This window comes from Salvelinus alpinus, chromosome 36, assembly GCF_045679555.1.
Source record: "Salvelinus alpinus chromosome 36, SLU_Salpinus.1, whole genome shotgun sequence".
Lineage (NCBI taxonomy): Eukaryota > Metazoa > Chordata > Actinopteri > Salmoniformes > Salmonidae > Salvelinus > Salvelinus alpinus.
Window position 1 is genome coordinate 11789348 of NC_092121.1, and position 22210 is coordinate 11811557.

Genomic DNA, 22210 nt, shown 5'->3' on the forward strand with positions numbered 1-22210 from the left:
TCAGCACACGCATACTCAGGCTGACTGGCTCTCGTTCAGGCAAATGAGAAATAAGTGCACTCAGGCTATCCGGAAGGCCAAAGTTAGTTACTTTAAGGAGCAATTCTCCCCTCTGTGGGTCTAACCCCAGTTCTGGAAAAGGGTTAAAGACCTGAAGAATAAACCCTCCTGCTCACAGCTGCCCATGTCCCCCATGTCCCTTAAAGTTGATGATGTGGTTGTTACTGACAAGAAGCAGATGGCTGAGCTCTTTAATCACCACTTCATTAAGTCAGGATTCCTATATGCCTCCTTGCCCGTCCAACATTTCCTCATCTCCCTTCTAATGCGACTATCCCCAATGCTTCTCCCTCTTCCCCGCCCCCCCCCTGCCCAACTACAAAGTTTCTCCCTGCAGGCAGTCACTGACTCCGAGGTGCTAAAGGAGCTCCTTAAACTTGACCCCAAAAAAACATCTAGTTCAGATGGCTTAGACCCTTTCTTCTTTAAGGTTGCTGCCCCTATAATCGCCAAGCCTGTCTCTCCTTTCTGGGAAGGTTCCCATTGCTTGGATGGTAGCCACGGTTCGTCCTTTATTGAAAGGGGAGATCAAGCTGATCCTAACTGTTATAGGCATATTTCTATTTTACCCTGTTTATCAAAAGTGTTGGAAAAACAACTGACTGGCTTTCTTGATGTCTATAGTATTCTCTCGGGTATGCAATGTGGTGCTGCTATTTTTATTGACTTGGCCAAAGCTTTTGATATGGTAGACCATTCCATTCTTGTAGGCCGGCTAAGGAGTATTGGTGTCTCTGAGGGGTCTTTGGCCTGGTTTGTTAATTACCTCTCTCAAAGAGTGCAGTGTATAAAGCCAGAAAATCTGCTGTCTCAGCCACTGCCTGTCACCAAGGGAATACCTTGGTGACAGGCTCGATCCTAGGCCCCAAGCTCTTCTCAATTTACATCAACAACATAGCTCAGGCAGTAGGAAGCTCTCTCATCCATTTATATGAAGATGATACAGTCTTATACTTAGCTGGCCCCTCCCTGGAATTTGTGTTAAATGCTCTTCAACAAAGCTTTCTTAGTGTCCAACAAGCTTTCTCTACCCTAAACCTTGTTCTGAACACCTCCAAAACAAAGGTAATGTGGTTTGGTAAGAAGAATGCACCTCTCCCCACAGGTGTGATTACTACCTCTGAGGGATTAGAGCTTGAGGTAGTCACCTCATACAAGTACTTGGGAGTATGGTTAGACGGTGCACTGTCCTTCTCTCAGCACATATCAAAGCTGTAGGCTAAAGTTAAATCTAGACTTGGTTTCCTCTATCGTAGTCGCTCCTCTTTCACCCCAGCTGCCAAACTAACTCTGATTCAGATGACCATCCTACCCCTGCTAGATTATGGAGACATAATTTATAGTTCGGCAGGTAAGGGCGCTCTCGAGCGGCTAGATGTTCTTTACCATTCGGCCATCAGATTTGCCAACAATGCTCCTTATAGGACACATCACTGCACTCTATACTCCTCTGTAAACTGGTCATCTCTGAATACCCGTCTCAAGACCCACTGGCTGATGCTTATTTATAAAACCCTCTTAGGCCTCACTCCCCCCTATTTGAGATATCTTCTGCAGCCCTCATCCTCCACATACAACACCCGTTCTGCCAGTCACATTCTGTTAAAGGTCCATAAAGCACACACATCCCTGGGTCGCTCCTCTTTTCAGTTCGCTGCAGCTAGCGACTGGAACGAGCTGCAACAAACACTCAAACTGAACAGTTTTATCTCAATCTCTTCATTCAAAGACTCATTCATGGACACTCTTACTGACAGTTGTGGCTGCTTTGTGTGATGTATTGTTGTCTCTAGCTTCTTGCCTTTTGTGCTGTTGTCTGTGCCATGTTTTGTGCTGTTACCATGTTGTGTTGCTTCCATGTTGTTGTTATATTGTGTTGCTACCGTGTTGTGTTGTCATGTGTTGCTGCCTTGCTATGTGGTTGTCTTAGGTCTCTCTTTATGTAGTGTTGTGTTGTCATGATGTGTGTTTTGTCCTATATTTATATTGTATTTATTTTTAATTTTTAATCCCAGCCCCTGTCCCCGCAGGAGGCCTTTTGGTAGACCATCATTGTAAATAAGAATTTGTTTTTAACTGACTTAAATAAATAAAACAATGAAATAAATAAAAGTAATGATGGACTGTTGTTTCTCTTTGCTTATTTGAACTGTTCTTGCCATAATATGGACTTGGTCTTTTACCAAATAGGGCTATCTTCTGTATAGCACCCCTACCTTGTGACAACACAACTGATTGGCTCAAACGCATTAAGAAGGAAAGAAATTCCACAATTTAACTAGGCACACCTGTTAATTGAAATGCATTCTAGGTGACGGCCTCATGAAGCTGGTTGAGAATGTAAGGGAAGAATTTCCACGACAAGAGAATGCCAAGAATGTGCAAAGGTGTCATCAAAGCAAAGGTTGGCTACTTTGAAGAATCTCTGATTTGTTTACACTTTTATGGTTACTACATGATTTCATGTGTTATTTCATAGTTTTGATGTCTTCACTATTATTCTACAATGTAGAAAATAGTCAAAATAAAGAAAAAACCTTGAATGAGTAGGTGTGTCCAAACTTTTGACTAGAACACTGTATATACAGTGGGGAGAACAAGTATTTGATACACTGCCGATTTTGCAGGTTTTCCTACTTACAAAGCATGTAGAGGTCTGTAATTTTTATCATAGGTACACTTCAACTGTGAGAGGCGTATGATTTTTAAGTAATTCATTTGCATTTTATTGCATGACATAAGTATTTGATACATCAGAAAAGCAGAACTTAAATATTTGGTACAGAAACCTTTGTTTGCAATTACAGAGATCATACGTTTCCTGTAGTTCTTGACCAGGTTTGCACACACTGCAGCAGGGATTTTGTCCCACTCCTCCATACAGATCTTCTCCAGATCCTTCAGGTTTCGGGGCTGTCGCTGGGCAATACAGACTTTCAGCTCCCTCCAAAGATTTTCTATTGGGTTCAGGTCTGGAGACTGGCTAGGCCACTCCAGGACCTTGAGATGCTTCTTACGGAGCCACTCCTTAGTTGCCCTGGCTGTGTGTTTCGGGTCGTTGTCATGCTGAAAGATCCAGCCACGACCCATCTTCAATGCTCTTACTGAGGGAAGGAGGTTGTTGGCCAAGATCTCGCGATACATGGCCCCATCCATCCTCCCCTCAATACGGTGCAGTCGTCCTGTCCCCTTTGCAGAAAAGCATCCCCAAACAATGATGTTTCCACCTCCATGCTTCACGGTTGGGATGGTGTTCTTGGGGTTGTACTCATCCTTCTTCTTCCTCCAAACACGGCGAGTGGAGTTTAGACCAAAAAGCTCTATTTTTGTCTCATCAGACCACATAACCTTCTCCCATTCCTCCTCTGGATCATCCAGATGGTCATTGGCAAACTTCAGATGGGCCTGGACATGCGCTGGCTTGAGCAGGGGGACCTTGCGTGCGCTGCAGGATTTTAATCCATGATGGCGTAGTGTGTTACTAATGGTTTTCTTTGAGACTGTGGTCCCAGCTCTCTTCAGGTCATTGACCAGGTCCTGCCGTGTAGTTCTGGGCTGATCCCTCACCTTCCTCGTGATCATTGATGCCCCACGAGGTGAGATCTTGCATGGAGCCCCAGACCGAGGGTGATTGACCGTCATCTTCAACTTCTTCCATTTTCGAATAATTGCGCCAACAGTTGTTGCCTTCTCACCAAGCTGCTTGCCTATTGTCCTGTAGCCCATCCCAGCCTTGTGCAGGTCTGCAATTTTATCCCTGATGTCCTTACACAGCTCTCTGATCTTGGCCATTGTGGAGAGGTTGGAGTCTGTTTGATTGAGTGTGTGGACAGGTGTCTTTTATACAGCTAATGAGTTCAAACAGGTGCAGTTAATACAGGTATTGAGTGGAGAACAGGAGGGTTTCTTAAAGAAAAACGAACAGGTCTGTGAGAGCCGGAATTCTTACTGGTTGGTAGGTGATCAAATACTTATGTCATGCAATAAAATGCAAATTAATTACTTAAAAATCAAACAATGTGATTTTCTGGATTTTTGTTTTAGATTCCGCCTCTCACAGTTGAAGTGTACCTATGATAAAAATTACAGACCTCTACATGCGTTGTAAGTAGGAAAACCTGCAAAATCGGCAGTGTATCAAATACTTGTTCTCCCCACTGTATATATTTACACTGAGTGTACAAAACATTAGGATCAAGCTCTTTCCATGACATACTGTAGACTGACCACGTGCATCCAAAAGCTATCATCCTGTATTGATGTCACTTGTTAAATCCACTTCAATCAGTGTAGACGAAGGGGAGGAGACCGGTTAAAGAAGGAATTTTAAGCCTCGAGACAATTGAGACATGGGTTGTGTATGTGTGCCATTCAGTGGGTGAATTGGGTAAGACAAAAGATTTCAGTGCCTTTGAACGGGGTATGGTAGTATCTGCCAGGCGCACTGGTTTGAGTGTGGCAAGAACTGCAACGCTGCTGGGTATTTCACGGTCAACAGTTTCCCGTGTGTATCAAGAATGGTCCATCACCCAAAGGACATCCAGCCAACTTGACACAACCGTGGGATGAATTGGAGTCAACAAGGGCCAGCATCCCTGTGGAACGCTTTCGACACCTTGTAGAGTCCATGCCCCGACGAATTGAGGCTGTTCTGAGGGCAAAAGGGTGTGCAACTCAATATTAGGAAGGTGTTCCTCATGTTTTGTACATTCAGTGTATACAGTTGAAGTTTACATACACCTTAGCCAAATACATTTAAACTCAGTTTTTTACAATTCCTGACATTTAATCAGAGTAAAATATCAGAATAATTTTAGAGAGAATGATTTAAGCTTTTATTTATTTCATCACATTCCCAGTGGGTCAGAAGTTTACATACACTCAATTAGTATATGGTAGAATTGCCTTTAAGTTGTTTAACGTGGGTCAAACGTTTCGGGTAGCCTTCCACAAGCTTCCCACAATAAGTTGGGTGAATTTTGGGCTCATTCCTCCTTACAGAGCTGGTGTAACTGAGTCAGGTTTGTAGGCCTCCTTGCTCGCACACGCTTTTTCAGTTCTGCCCACACATTTTCTATAGGATTGAGGTCAGGGCTTTGTAATGGCCACTCCAATACCTTGACTTTGTTGTCCTTAAGCCATTTTGCCACAACTTTGGAAGTATGCTTGGGGTCATTGTCCATTTGGAAGACCCATTTGCGACCAAGGTTTAACTTCCTGACTGATGTCTTGAGATGTTGCTTTAATATATCCACAATCTCACCATCTATTTTGTGAAGTGCACCAGTCCCTCCTACAGCAAAGCACCCCCACAACATGATGCTTCCACCCCCGTGCTTCATGGTTGGGATGGTGTTTTACTGTGGATATAGATACTTTTGTACCTGTTTCCTCCAGCATCTTCACAAGGTCCTTTGCTGTTGTTCTGGGATTGATTTGCACTTTTCACACCAAAGTACGTTCATCTCTAGGAGACAGAGCACGTCTCCTTCCTGAGCGGTATGACGACTGCGTGGTCCCATGGTGTTTATACTTGCATACTATTGTTAGTACAGATGAACGTGGTACCTTCAGGTGTTTGGAAATTGCTCCCAAGGATGAACCAGACTTATGGAGGTCTACAATTTTTTATCTGAGGTCTTGGCTGATTTCTTTTGATTTTCCCATGATGTCAAGCAAAAACACACAGAGTTTGAAGGTAGGCCTTTAAATACATCCACAGGTACACCTCCAATTGAATCAAATTATGTCAATTAGCCTATCAGAAACTTCTAAAGCCATGACATAATTTTTCTGGAATTTTCCAAGCTGTTTAAAGGCACAGTCAACTTAGTGTATGTAAACTTCTGACCCACTGGAATTGTGATACAGTGAATTATAAGTGAAATAATCTGTCTGTAAACAATTGTTGGAAAAATGACTTGTGTCATGCACAAAGTAGATGTCCTAACCAACTTGCCAAAACAATAGCTTGTTAACAAGAAATTTGTGGAGTGGTTGAAAAACGAGTTTTAATACCTCCAACCTAAGTGTATGTAAACTTCCGACTTCAACTGTATGTGTGTGTGTTTGCAGTCAGGATGATTGGGGAATGTGTCCAGTAGAGCATCTCCACAAGTGATCTATCTATCTGATGTATATCTATATCTTCTAACTCCATGCTATATCATACCTCATAAATATTCATCATAGAGATATAAATATTCATTCATACAGAGGATCTAAGAGCTTCAAATAACAAGAGAAGAGGTTCTACCATCAAACATAAAATAATGTATGAATATGGATAAAAGACCACCGAGCGACTTTAATCTGAGTTGGCTCTTTCATCTGCCGTCATAAATCAATCATGGAGTCAGATTTATTAGATTGGCCTTGGGACGTGATAAAGTTTACAGTCATGGACACCATGCAGCCAGACTAGCGTAGTGACCCTAATCTGAGTGGCAGGCCTCTCTCTCTTTGTGTGGGACCATTGTTTGTTCCTTCGGCTCTTTTGATATTTCCCTTCTTCAGCCTTCTGCCTGGCTGGGTTATTATTAATACAAGAGATCAAAGTGACAACAGCACTGTGTGGAGTGTGTTTCTGACAGACTGCCCAGACACACACACACTTGTTTCTTATTTGATAGTGTAATAGAGTCCTGCCATACCGTCTGGTGTCAAGGTTGTGTCTTGTTTTATTGGATTATTCACGGTGTGGTTTTGCACTACCCAGGCTAACCATACCCAGGCTAGCCATACCCAGGCTAACCATACCCAGGCTAGTCATACCCAGGCTAACCATACCCAGGCTAGCCATACCCAGGCTAACCATACCCAGGCTAGCCATACCCAGGCTAACCATACCCAGGCTAACCATACCCAGGCTAACCATAACCAGGCTAACCATACCCAGGCTAGTCATACCCAGGCTAACCATACCCAGGCTAACCATACCCAGGCTAGTCATACCCAGGCTAACCATACCCAGGCTAACCATACCCAGGCTAACCATACCCAGGCTAACCATACCCAGGCTAGTCATACCCAGGCTAACCATACCCAGGCTAACCATACCCAGGCTAGTCATACCCAGGCTAACCATACCCAGGCTAGTCATACCCAGGCTAACCATACCCAGGCTAGTCATACCCAGGCTAACCATACCCAGGCTAGTCATACCCAGGCTAACCATACCCAGGCTAGTCATACCCAGGCTAACCATACCCAGGCTAGTCATACCCAGGCTAACCATACCCAGGCTAACCATACCCAGGCTAGTCATACCCAGGCTAACCATACCCAGGCTAGTCATACCCAGGCTAACCATACCCAGGCTAGTCATGTTTGGACTCAGGCACGTGTTGCTCAGTCGTTTTGAAGAACTCACTATGGTGAACTTCATTAGATGCTGAGTGCAGTGCCACACACCCATGGACCAGCTCAGCTCAGCTGGTTGTTGGGAAGGGACGGAAAGCAAGTGGAGCAGACTGATTGTAGCTCAGAGGAGTGTGAATGTGGGACACTGATCATGCATGGGGACACTAGGGTGAGGAGCAGCCATACATGGCCATCGGGACACTGGCACCACAACATCACAAGACGACCCAAGAAAGGACTAGCGGGTTTGAAACTAACCTAACAACAACGTTAGTCAAATGTTCCTCTAATGCTTTAACCCCCATGGCTTCCATAGGTTTAACCTCCAGCTCATCTGCATGGCTGAACCTTAGAAGGTTGTATGTGTTTAGATTCCACCCAATCTACCATGTCTCAAAGAATTTGTCATTAAGACTTTAAAATACGAAAATGTTTTTGATGGAAGCCTTCGATGTTGCTTTGAGAGTGATGAAAAATAAGGAGCAACACAAATTGGCGCTTTGTTGAACCAGAACAACCATGGAAGCAGAGCGGATCTCAAAGCCCCTCCTGACCATGGCTCTGTTTCAATAGCCACACTACTATCAATACTACCATACCATCTACTTCAAATTATGTCATGTATTGGCCATGAATTCTAAGTGGGATGCTGGTATGGACATTGGGACCACAGGAGGTTGGTGGCACCTTAATTGGGTAGGATGGGCTTGAGGTAATGGCTGGAGCGGATTAGGTGGAATGATATCAAATACATCAAACATGGTTTCCATGTGTTTGATGCCATTCCTTTTGCTCCGTTCTAGCCATTATTATGAGCTGTCCTCCAATCAGCAGCCAGGTCCTGCAGTCCATGTCCACTGGAGAAGAAGTCCACTTAGACCACACCCACCCAGGCAGGAAGCAGAACCACTCCTGTACTACTCATTCAGGGACATTATGGGAATGTCATCATTCCTAGTTCCTCAAAAGCTAAAGCTCTGAAAAACACACAGATCAGACACAAGCTATATTGATATTGAACTTGAAGAGAAATATCTGGCTTGAGCTGCGCTTGTAGAATAGATAAATACATCTCAGGGAATGTTTTCCTAGACCTCTCTCTACAAGGTCAACACCTTCATAGAGCTCAGCCTCAACCGTGAAAACATAAACAATGTTTCCTCCAGTGAGCCGTTGAGACAGTTATTACAGCTGGGTGCCTCAGTGCAATAAAGTGGTATTTGTTGGTGCAGCAGGCTTTTATGATAAGACTGGACTGATTGAGGATAGGACTCTGTGATAGAGGAAAGATTGGGAAGATAGAGTCATAATTCTCTGGACAGATGGACCCCAGCTCCTGAGACCATTGGGAGAATTGACCAATAAATACACACCTGTAAGTGCACACACACACACACACACACACACACACACACACACACACACACACACACACACACACACACACACACACACACACACACACACACACACACACACACACACACACACACACACACACACACACACACACACTAAGGAAGGCAGTCAATGAGGCAGGCATGTGGCATGCGCGCACACAAACACACACACACACACGGAGAGAGCTGGACACACACAGATGGACAGTGCTGGACACACACACACGGACAGAGCTGGACACACACACACACAGACAGAGCTGGACACACACACAGATGGACAGTGCTGGACACACACACACACACACAGACAGAGCTGGACACACACACACAGATGGACAGTGCTGGACACACACACACAGACAGAGCTGGACACACACACACAGATGGACAGTGCTGGACACACACACACAGACAGAGCTGGACACACACACACAGACAGAGCTGGACACACACACACAGATGGACAGTGCTGGACACACACACACAGACAGAGCTGGACACACACATACACGGACAGAGCTGGACACACACATTTCATCAGGGCTGGGTGTTTAATAAGGGAGCAGATGCAATGAAAATAGACCCAGGAAAGAACCAAAGGCTATCACTCACTACTAATGATCCTGAACGTGACAGATGCATTCCTCTGCTTGACACTTCTCAACACCTCTCATCGCATCCATATGCACAGTCACACCACACATACATCACAGTGTACACACGTGTACATCCACAACAAGCTACACAAACCTTCACATCTCAATCTCTTAACACGCTCCTCACATGAAACCCAACATAATGTACCTTTCAAGGAGATAACAAAATGAAGGGCCCTGCTTGGATTCTGAAGGCATACACCTTTACAGAGTCGGTCCATTTTGACACAGGGGACGAAGGAAAGAGAGATGGGGGAACGAGATACGCATCCAACTGGAATAGGGTGTGTAGGAGCTGGAGCCCAAATCTCCCAAGTCCCCCCCCCCCCCCCCATCATCATCATCATCATCACCTCAGAGTTGGCATATCATCAGTTACACCCTCCAGCTCTCTGACATATCAGTCAACATCCTCATCCCTCACCACAGCAGCAGTATCCCAGCTCTGATCACCCACAGCACACAGAGGATTCACCAGCATGGCACTTCTCCCCTGATTCTCCTTCTCCTCCCAGCAATCAACACAGCAAAATCATTCTGGATCGGTTCCCTGGGAGCGTCACTCACACATCATTCCCACTTCGTCTGTCTCCCAGCAGCATCGCTCTCACATGCACCACTTTCATCCTCTATCATTTCTCTTAGCGCCGTCCCCGTGAGACAGACCCTCTCCGATACCCACCCCCCCCAACCCCACTTCAACCACCCTACCGCTCTGAGACCCCTCACCCGGTCTCCAACTCATCCACACAGCAGACAGATAGAAAGGATGGGAAAAGAGCAGTCTACTGTACGCACGCTGACGATCCTCTCGGAGGTGCCCCCTCGGGAGACGGTGGTCCCGTTGAGTCCCACCAGAGAGGGCAGTGTCTGGGACATCCAGTTGGTCACCATGGCCATGGTGCTGAGCACCGCCCCGATCTTCAGCAGCGGCACGCTCATTTCGCCTGTCCCACCACCTCCACACCGCTCTGCGCTCCTCAGCCCCTACCGCCCCCCTGCCCTGCACTCTTCCACCTCTCCTCCGCTCAGATCACCCTCTGCCTGCCTGCACAGGGACCAGTTAGTCAGCCAGGCAGGAGCAGAGAACCAGGCGGACAGGCAGTTAGCCAGAGACACAGCCCCAGCACGGTGGCTCTCTCCTCAGCCCAGGGAAGAAACTAGAGCAGCTCTGATAACCACAGACCCAGGCTTAGTCAGTCAGTCAGCCAGCCAGCGGTAGAACCAGAGCGAGGGGCAGAGGAGGACAGGAGCTCACATCCAGCAGCAGCATCACACTGGGTCTATCCGTCTGAGAGCAACTGCCTGCCAGAGCCTCTCTCTCCCTCGCTCGCTCTCTCTCAAGATGCAGAGCTGCGCATTGGCTGCCTCCCTCTCTCGTCCCCTCCCTGGCTGCCTCCCTCTCTCTCGTCCCCTCCCTGGCTGCCTTCTTCTCTACTCCCTGGCTGTCAGCCTCTCCTCCCTTACTCCAGCCTTTCTTTACATGCTTACGTCCCTCCTTTATTTTTCGTCTCTCCCTCTCTTTCACGTCTTCTATCGCAGTTCTCTCCTGACTCTTTAGTGTGTTCATTGAAAAGCACACAGTCACAGAGAGAGACGATGAGACTGTGAGGGAGGCTGCAAGGGTATGTAGATGAGTGCAGACAAGACAGGACAGGACATTCAGTGTTCAACACCATGACTGTGTTGGGTTCCATTACTCTGTCCAACTCACAGCTAGCCTGCAGCCTGTTCAGAGGCATCACCTCATACACAACCCCCTCTCTACTCAGATGGACTGGAGGAGGAGGAGGAGGAGGAGGAGGAGGAGGAGGAAGATGCAAGCAGGGTGGGTCTTAATGAGGAAGATGAGGGAGAGGAAGAAGAGGGAGAGGAGGAGAAGGAGCAGGCTGCATGGTGAGGGTATAATGAAGAAGAGGATGAGGGTGAGGAAGAAGGAGAAGAGGCAAGCAGGGTGGGTATTAATGAGGAAGAGGAGGGAGAGGAAGAAGAGGGAGAGGAGGAGGATGACAAGGTGGGTATTAATGTGGAAGGAAGTGGAAGAGGCTCCATGTTGAGATGGACATAACGAGTAAAGAGGAGGGAAATTAGGGAGAGGAGGAGGAGTAAGTAGGCATTCTTGGCAGGGTATTAATGAGGAAGAGGAGGAGTGAGTAGGCAGGCTGTGTGGGATGGGTATTAATGAGGAAGAGGAACGATGTGTTCCAGCCCACAGCTCCTCTTCTCCTCCTCTCCTCTTCTCCTGACAGCCCATCAGTTACCCTGCTTCCTGACTCCTCCTTAATCACCCTGTAATATGCACACTCAACCGCTACAGACCCGCTCGCCGCCGCCGCCACACACACACACACACACACACACACACACACACACACACACACACACACACACACACACACACACACACACACACACACACACACACACACACACACACACACACACACACACACACACACACACTCCTCTGACTGTTACTGGCACACACTCCCCCACACTGCTATCTTTTAACTCAAGCTGAACGAACCCCCTCTCTCAAAGTATTGGCCATGCGAGGAGCTTTCAGTGTGGACCTAACTAACTAAACGAGTTGATGAAATAGAAAGTTAATCAATAATAGGGAGGTAATTATAGAAGTGGAGAAAATTGGAAGCCTAATGGATCTGACTGTGAAATGAAGTAGGAATTAACAGGCTTTTCATGGAGCAAAATGGCTGCCATGTCGTGCATCACCCAGGTGGGTGCTACAGTGTGGGGGTGGTGGAGTGAGTATGTGGAAACCATGCAAAGCAGTTGATTATCATCATTTTCATCAGGTGGTGGTTGTTATCATCATTACTTTCTCTTGTTCTTGTGAAAGTGTTTCTTGAACCAGGCAATAGTGTCATGTTTCAGACCTTCTGCTTACTCTGCCCATAGAAGATGGTGTCAGTTTACCCTGTAGGGATTATGCGTCAGCATCAAATGACCCTCTAAAACAGCAGCCACTCATAATGATGACAGACTGCCTGGGTGTGACAGTATGCCCATGTCATCCCCTCTCCTCTTTGTGTATGGTGACTGATTGATCTTGTCAGACAAGCCTCTCCTACCCAGGTACCGACACTGGGCAGGGGCAGGGGCTGGGGAGATGGTGAGTGATATGGGGTTTGCTGTGGAGGGCCATGGGTTGACATGTTATGAGAGGAGACAGCTTGCTGAGCTCTATCCAAGACATGTCAGGCCTCCTCAGCTCACCTGCTGGCTCTTTCTCTCCCACTCTGCCTCTCCAGCCTATTGCTGTGACAAGGCTGCCCTCAAGTGGCCAGTAGGAGCATTACAGCTGTTCAGCTCACGTCCATTCGCTTGAGGCCAATCAGCCTTTGGCAATTACTGCCTTTGGCAATTACTGCCGGCGTTTACCCGATGGTGGTGACAAACGATTGTCACAGTTTAGTATCATGATGGCATGTCAAGGAATAATTTAGTCATACATCCTCTCTTTACAATCATCTGTTGTAATGGTTCTATATTTACTATGCTTTCCCTTCTATGCGGTCGTACGATGCATTTATACATGCAGATAGACTATTCACACACACACACACAAGTCCCTGCAGGATCCTTGCCTTACCCTGGATATGAATGAGTAAAAGATCACAGCAAAGCAGACAGAAATACACCTGAACCAAAGTACGAGTGGACTCGGAATTGCCAGGGACCTCACAAAACAATATTGTATTGATACGGTGGCAGGTAGCCTAGATGTTAGAGTGTTGGGCCAGTAACCCAACGGTCGCTAGTTCAAATCCCTGAGCTGACGATGTAAAAAATCTGTTGATGTGCCCTTGAGAAAGGCACTTAATCCTTATTATTCCAAGGTTGCCGTTGATAATGGCTGTAACCCCACTGTCTCAGGGAGAGCGGGATATGCAGAAAACACATTTCCATTTCATACATGTGTATAATACACACTTGTACATGTGTGGAACAGGACTAATGTAAGCACCCATTAAATGATTATTACTTAGGTGCCGATATGTATGTGATTTGATGTTACAAAAATATTGCTCACCATGTGCAGACAGTGGCGGTAGATGCCATTTATGATGAGGGAGGACTTTATTTAAATGTTTTTATGAAGATGGCCATATTTCTATTACAGCATATTGGATAACTGTCATTCATACTTCACCCAGCTCAATGTAACATGGATAGGCTTAGGCTACTACATGTAGGCGCACAGGTCCAGAGAAATCAGAGTAATGAAGGTGACAGACAGTGACACATTCAATACCGCCTTGCACACTCTTGCCTGCATCTAGCTGATCTAGGTTGTAAAAATGAGTCCAACAGTTGCAGACGAGAGTTTCTATTGGACATATTCAGGTATGTTTATCCCCGTTTCGTTCCGTTTTGTTCCTGTTTAAGAAAGGCTTTTCAACAGAATCGGCAGAATGAATACACCTGATCACATGCAAACACAGAATTAGCAGCCACATATAAACCGCATGATCCCTTTGCTCGATGTAGTCTATATACACTCTGAACAAAAATATAAAATGCAACATGCAACAATTTCAAAGATTTTACTGAGTTACAGTTCATATAAGGAAATCAGTCAATTGAAATAAATAAATTAGGCCCTAATCTATGGATTTCACATGACTGAGAATACAGATATGCATCTGTTGGTCACAGATACCTTAAATAAAAAGGTAGGGGCGTGGATCAGAAAACCAGTCAGTATCTGGTGTGACCACCTTGTCCCTCATTCCGTTTGGTTATCTGTTCAGGAGTCTTATGGCTTGGGGGTAAAAACTGTTGAGAAGCCTTTTTGTCCTAGACTTGGCACTCCGGAACCGCTTGCCATGCGGTAGTAGAGAGAACAGTCTATGACTGGGGTGGCTGGGGTCTTTGACAATTTTTAGGGCCTTCCTCTGACACCGCCTGGTGTAGAGGTCCTGGATGGCAGGCAGCTTTGCCCCAGTGATGTACTGGGCCATATGCACTACCCTCTGTAGTGCCTTGCGGTCAGAGGCCGAGCAATTGCCGTACCAGGCAGTGATGCAACCGGTTAGGATGCTCTCAATGTTGCAGCTGTAGAATCTTTTGAGGATCTCAGGACCCATACCAAATCTTTTTAGTTTCCTGAGGGGGAATAGACTTTGTCGTGCCCTCTTCAACACTGTCTTGGTGTGTTTGGACCATTCTAGTTTGTTGTTGATGTGGACACCAAGGAACTTGAAGCTCTCAACCTGCTCCACTACAGCCCCGTCGATGAGAATGGGGGCGTGCTCGGTCCTTCTTTTCCTGTAGTCCACAATCATCTCCTTAGTCTTGGTTACGTTAAGGGATAGGTTGTTATTCTGGCACCACCCGGCCAGGTCTCTGACCTCCTCCCTATAGGCGGTCTCGTCGTTGTCGGTGATCAGGCCTACCACTGTTGTGTCGTCAGCAAACTTAATGATGGTGTTGGAGTTGTGCCTGTCCATGCAGTCGTGGGTGAACAGGGAGTACAGGAGGGGACTGAGCACGCACCCCTGGGGAGCTCCAGTGTTGAGGATCAGCGTGGCAGATGTGTTGCTACCTACCCTCACCACCTGGGGGCGGCCCGTCAGGAAGTCCAGGATCCAGTTGCAGAGGGAGGTGTTTAGTCCCAGGTTCCTTAGCTTAGTGTTGAGCTTTGAGGGCACTATGGTGTTGAACGCTGAGCTGTAGTCAATGAATAGCATTCTCACATACGTGTTCCTTTTGTGCAGGTGGGAAAGGGCAGTGTGGAGTGCAATAGAGATTGCATCATCTTTGGCTCTGTTTGGGCGGTATGCAAATTGGAGTGGGTCTAGGGTTTCTGGGATAATGGTGTTGATGTGAGCCATTACCAGCCTTTCAAAACACTTCATGGCTACGGGCATGAGTGCTACGGGTCTGTAGTCATTTAGGCAGGTTGCCTTTGTCTTCTTGGGCACAGGGACTATGGTGGTCTGCTTGAAACATGTTGGTATTACAGACTCAATCAGGGACATGTTGAAAATGTCAGTGAAGACACCTGCCAGTTGGTCAGCACATGCCCGGAGCACCCGTCCTGGTAATCCGTCTGGCCCCGCAGCCTTGTGTACATTGACCGGTTTACAGGTCTTACTCACGTCGGCTACGGAGAGCATTATCACACAGTCGTCCGGAACAGCTGATGCTCTCATGCATGCCTCAGTGTTGCTTGCCTCGAAGCGAGCATAGAAGTGATTTAGCTCGTCTGGTATGCTCGTGTCACTGGGCAGCTCGCGGCTGTGCTTCCCTTTGTAGTCTGTAATAGTTTGCAAGCCCTGCCACATCCGAAGAGCGTCGGAGCCGGTGTAGTATGATTCAATCTTAGCCCTGTATTGACGCTTTGCCTGTTTGATGGTTCGTCGCAGGGCATAGCGGGATTTCTTGTAAGTTTCCGGGTTAGAGTCCAGCACCTTGAAAGCGGCAGCTCTACCCTTTAGCTCAGTGCGATTGTTGCCTGTAATCCATGGCTTCTGGTTGGGGTATGTACGTACAGTCACTGTGAGGACAACGTCCTTGATGCACTTATTGATAAAGCCAGTGACTGATGTGGTGTATTCCTCAATGTCATCTGAAGAATCCCGGAACATGTTCCAGTCTGTGATAGCAAAACAGTCCTGTAGTTTAGCATCTGCTTCATCTGACCGAGTCACTGGTGCTTCCTGCTTGAATTTTTGCTTGTAAGCAGGAATCAGGAGGATAGAGTTGTGATCAGATTTACCAAATGGAGGGAGAGCTTTGTATGCGTCTCTGTGTGTGGAGTATAGGTGATCTAGAATTTTTTTCCCTCTGGTTGCACATTTAACATGTTGATAGAGATTTGGTAGAACTGATTTAAGTTTCCCTGCATTAAAGTATCCGGCCACTAGGAGCGCCGCCTCTGGGTGAGTGGTTTCCTGTTTGCTTATTTCCTTATACAGCTGACTGAGTGCGGTCTTAGTGCCAGCATCTGTTTGTGGTGGTAAATAAACAGCCACAAAAAGTATAGCTGAGAACTCTCTAGGCAAGTAGTGTGGCCTGCAATTTATCACAATATACTCTACTTCAGGCGAGCAAAATCTAGAGACTTCCTTAGATTTCGTGCACCAGCTGTTTACAAATATGCACAGACCGCCCAACCCTCGTCTTACCGAAGTGTGCTGTTCTATCTTGCCGGTGCAGCATGGATCCCGCTAGCTGAATATCCATATCGTCATTCAGCCACGATCCCGTGGAACATAGGATATTACAGTTTTTGATGTCCCGTTGGTAGGATATTTGCGATCGTACCTCGTCTAATTTATTGTCCAATGATTGCACGTTGGCGAGTAATATTGATGGTAATGGCAGCTTTCCTACTCGCCTTCTGAGGGTCCTGACGAGGCATCCGGCTCTTCGTCCTCTGTACCTGCGTCGCTTCCTCTTGCGAATAACTGGGATGTCGGCCCTGCCGGGTGTTTGTTTATCATGTGAGTCTTGCTTGTTGTTGAAAAAATCTTCTTCTAATCCGAGGTGAGTGATCGCTGTCCTGATATCCAGAAGCTCTTTTTTGCCGTAAGATACGGTGACAGAAACATTATGTACAAATTAAGTTACAAATAACGCAAAAAACTCCAAATAATAGCACAATTGGTTGGGCGCCCGTAAAACTGCTGCCATTTCTTCTTCTTGCTGGATATTTGCGGGAAATGGAACAGGCTGTCGTACACAGCATTCCCAAACATGCTCAATGGGTGACATGTCTGGTGAGTATGCAGGCCATGGAAAAACTGGGACATGTTTCATCTTCCAGGAATTGTGTACAGATCCTTCCAACATGGGGCCGTGCATAATCCTGCTGAAACATGAGGTGATGGCGGCGAATGAATGGCACAACAATGGGCCTCAAGATCTCGCACGGTATATATTTGCATTCAAATCGATAAAATGCAATTGTGTTCGTTGTCCGTAGCTTATGCCTGCCCACACCGTAATCCCAACACCACCATGGGGCACTCTGTTCACAACGTTGACATCAGCAAACCGCTCGCCCACACGCTGTCTGCCTTCTGGCTGGTACAGTTGAAACCCAGGATTAATCTGTGTAGAGCACACTTCTCCAGCATGCCAGCGGCCATTGAGGGTAAGCATTTGGCCACTGAAGTCGGTTACGACGCTGAACAGCAGTCAGGTCTAGACCGTGGTGAGGACGACGAGCATACAGTTTCTGACAGTTTGTGCAGAAATTCTTCGGTTGTGCAAATGCACAGTTTCATCAGCTGTCCGGGTGGCTGATCTCAGACAATCCCGCAGGTGAAGAAGCCGGATGTGGAGGTCCTGGGCTGGACTGGTTACATGTGGTCTAAGGTTGTGAGGCCAGTTGGACGTACTGCCAAATTCTCTAAAACAATGTTGGAGGTGGCTTATGGTAGAGAAATGAACCTTCAATTATCTGGCAACAGCTCTGGTGGACATTGCTGCAGTCAGCAGGAAAATTGCACGCACCCTCAAAACTTAAGACATCGGAGGCATTGTGTTGTCTGGCAAAACGACACATTTGAGAGTACCTTTGGATTATCTTGACAAAGGAGAAATGCTCACTAACAGGGATGTAAACAAGTTTGCGCACAAAATTTGAGAGAAATAAGCTTTTTGTGCTTGTCTAAAATGTTGGGGATCTATTACTTCAGCTCATGAAACATGAGACCAACACTTTACATGTTGCATTTATATTTTTGTTCAGTATATTTCCTTCTTTCCTCCTCTCACCTTTTCCCTTCGCTTGTGGACTTCAGTCAACAACAGTTGTCTGTGAACAGGCGGAAAAAAACTTTACAAGCCAAACGTTCCTACCATAACCGCTACACACAGCCTACATCGTTGTCACCATATTAATGTCATAGTCAACATAGCTACTAGAACTAACGTGTTAGTAAACCCGCTACAATCATACAGTACAGTGTACAGCAAGCAGTTTAGCAGTTAAACTTGCGGGTCCCGGTGGCAACTCTTAGAAGAGTTCCATTGTTGGAAAGCCATAGCCAGCTAGCTAACATAGCATCCCTTTGTTTGACCCGGGTGTTTGAGTAGGCTAAACTAGCATTCGCTTGCTAAGTCAGTGAAAGTGAAAGTAAAAAATATATACTAAGAAATAAGGCTCTCTCTCTCTTGCTTCTCCTTAATTTTAGAAGAAATTAATTTGTTCAAAACTGTTCAACTATTGTGTCTTTCTTTCTCTTTGGGTGAACTACACACCACATGTTATGGACTGCACTGCTACCTAGCTGTAGCTTATGCTTTCAGTACTAGATTCATTCTCTGATCCTTTGATTGGGTGGACAACATATCAGTTCATGCTGCAAGAGTTCTGATAGGTTGAAGGATGTCCTCTGGAAGTTATCATAATTACTGTGTAAGTCTATGGAAAGCGGTGAGAACCATGAGCCTCCTAGGTTTCATATTGAAGTCAATGTACCCAGAGGAGGACAGAAGCTAGCCGTCCTCCGGCTACACCATGGTGCTACCCTACAAAGCGCTGCTGAGGCTACTGTAGACCTTCATTACTAAACAGAATTACTAAACCAAAATTATTTGGTGAATATATTTAATATATTTTTATCAAAAAAGTTAAACTTTTGTAATGTTTCACTTTACATTTTTCTGAAATTCTGAGGATTGTCCTCCCATTCCTCCTCTGAGGAGCCTCCACTGGCTGCAGACAGAGAGGAGAGAGCATGATAAAATGAGTTTTGATCAATAATGGAAATATAAGTGCTGAAAACATGTTGGCTCACTATTTTTGGGGTTATGTATTGTGTGTAATACAGCATGTGTAAGCAACAATTCATACATGTGTTAGTGTCCATGGCCACCGGATGGCAGCAGAGGTTTAAAGAGATGATGTAAATAAAGTGACGATGTATCACCACTGACAACCATAAAGTATCTCACCTTGTGATACTAGTACATGTTTCTACAGAACTGATCTATCAAATCTCTACTGAGCTCTAGTTTGTAAAACAGATACGCAAGATGAACTAGAGACAGTATTGGAGGAAGCAAGATTTACTGGGAACACAATAACATCTGCCATATCTACTAGAGGAGAATCTATGCATTTCAGTAAACCCACTGTCAGACTAAAGTTTGCACTTGTATGATCCGACAAGCTTTAAGCAAATATTGTCTCCCGTCTGGACTACTGCAACTCGCTGTTGACTGGGCTGCCTGCTTGTGCCATCAAAACCCTGTGACTTATATAGAACGCCACAGCCCACCTGGTGTTCAACCTTCCCAAGTTCTCCAATGTCACCCCATCTCCTCCACACACCCCACTGGATTCCAGTCAAAGCTCGCATCCACAACAAGACCATGGTGCTTGCCTACGGAGCAGCAAGAGGAACTGCCCCTTCCTACCTCCAGGCTATGCTACACCCAAACCCGAGTACCCTGATTCTGCCACCTCTGGTCTCTTGGGCAGTTCCCGCTCAGCCCAGTCCAAGCTCTTCTCTGTCCTGGCACCCCAATGGTGGAACCAGCTTCCTCCTGAGAGTACCTGCCCATCTCCCAAAAACATAAAACATTTGAAACCCTACCTCTTCAAAGAGTATCTTAAAATAACCCCCCCCCCCCCCCCCACAAAAAAAACTGTGCCTTTTGTAAACTAACACTTGCACCCGGCAGCCCATCCCACCCATCTCTCCTGATAGCTACTTGATTGAGTACAAATGTACTATGACTGTGCTATGTGGTTGTCCCACCAAGCTATCTTTTTTATTATTTTTTATAATATGTTTATTATTTTCCAATAAAAATAAAATAAAAAAGACAGCAATACAAACAATGACATTCATTGTACTGTTGAATGGGATGGCCAATTTAGAGGACAAAACAAAAGTTAACTCACACACACACAAAATAAAACAAAATCCTATTAGGTGGTACATGTATAAGAAGACAGCATATAGTCATTACAAGCAGTGTAGTTAAATCAAAAATAAATATTGGGTGGAGTACAGCACAGAGTAGCAGCAGATCGTCAGCCCAGTTATGAAGCGGGACTAGACCATTTATCCAGTATCGGCTGCCATATTTTGTAAAACACTGGACTTCTATTGGAGGTGTTGTATCGAATCTTTTCCACATGTATTACATTCCCTAAATCCCGTAACCACATTTCAAAGGTAGGTACAGTCTCCAATTTCCAAAATTGCAATATAAGCCTTTTGGCTAATAGAGTACAAAGAGAGACAGCTTTCCCTTCCTGGTTATTCCCATCAACTGTACCAAACAGAGCGATCAATGGGTCTGGGGCTAGAACTCTATCAAAGGCCTTAGATAAGTAATCAAAAATGAGAGCCCAGTAAGCATGTAACTTAGGGCATGTCCAGAATAAGTGGGTCAACATCCTGCTTGCACCTCTCACACAGTGGTGATGTGTCCGGGAATATTTTATGCAGTTTTACTTTTGAGTAGTGTAACCTGTGTATCACCTTAAACTGTACAAGGTTGTGTCTGGCATTCACTGAACGGTGGTTTATATTCCTGAGAGCTTCTATCCAGTCCTCATTTGAGATTTCTGAACCAAGTTCTTGTTCCCAAGCCCTTTTAATGGTGTCTGTGGATACCTCTATGTGGGCCTGTAGCACATCATACAGTCTAGAGACCGACCCTTTTGAATGGGGTTTGACAAGGATCAAGCTATCTAATGTAGGACTATTTGGCTTCATGCCATACTGTGGGATATGTGTCCTTAAGAAATTCCTGATTTGGAGGTATCTGAAAAAATGTGTTGTTGGCATGTTGAACTTTCCCTGTAATTGTTGAAATGAAGCTAACTGACCATCTATGTATAGATTACCAATTGTTGTGAGCCCCTTCTCCCTCCACTGTGAAAACACCACATCATCCAATGCAGGGTGGAAAGCATGATTCAGGCAAATCGGGCTGTCAATGTATACAGTGGGTATGTTAAGAAAATATGTCACGACTTCCGCCGAAGTCGGCCCTTCTCCTTGTTCGGGTGGTGTTCGGCGGTCGACGTCACCGGCTTTCTAGTCACCATCGATCTATTTTTCAGTTTCGTTTTGTTTTGTCTGTTTATACACACCTGGTTTCAATTCCCCCATCATGTTCCCTATTTAACCCTCTGGCTTTCATTTCTGTTTTGTCCGTGATTGTTTGTGCGTTAGGTGTTGTGATGATTACGTGTGTGTTTATGATTATTTCCATTTATGGAACTTTTGCCTATATTTTGAGTAAAACACTGTGGTTTCACTCAACACCTGTGTCCTGCGCTTGACTCCGATACTTCTCCGCACACAACCCTGACAAAATACATAATCTGTTTCCAGATCCTTAGCGTATGACAAATGACTGGATTAGAGTCATAAGTGTCTTTTTTCACATATGATGGGCTATTAAAACTTCTTGTCAATAGGGGGGCGCTGTTTTCACTTTGGAAAAAATCGTGCCCAAATGAAACGGACTCGTACTCTTTTCTAGATCATACAATATGCATATTATTATTACTATTGGATAGAAAACACTCAGACGTTTCTAAAACTGTTTGAATTATATCTGTGAGTAAAACAGAACTCATTTTGCAGCAAACTTCCATATAGGAAGTGAAAAATCTGAAAACGAGGCTCTGTTTCAGGGCCTGCCTATTCAACTGGCTTTTATTTATCGATATGCATGCACTTCATACGCCTTCCACTAGATGTAAACAGGCAATGGAAGGTGGAA

The 22210-nt window shown here is 45.6% G+C and overlaps 1 protein-coding gene across 2 annotated transcripts in view; it reads right to left on the minus strand.

Annotated features, from left to right (window-relative positions):
• The window catches only part of LOC139565432 (noelin-2-like), a 113815-nt gene that overhangs the window by 26457 nt on the left and 65148 nt on the right, over positions 1–22210 (minus strand). The window contains exon 1 of one of the 2 annotated variants that reach the window (XM_071385769.1): positions 10280–10872. The exons of the other annotated variant lie outside the window; for it this stretch is intronic. Coding sequence (XP_071241870.1) covers positions 10280–10423 — 144 coding nt within the window. The 5' untranslated portion in view covers positions 10424–10872. Of the gene's footprint in view, positions 1–10279; positions 10873–22210 lie in introns of those variants that run through there. 2 annotated transcript variants of the gene reach the window in all.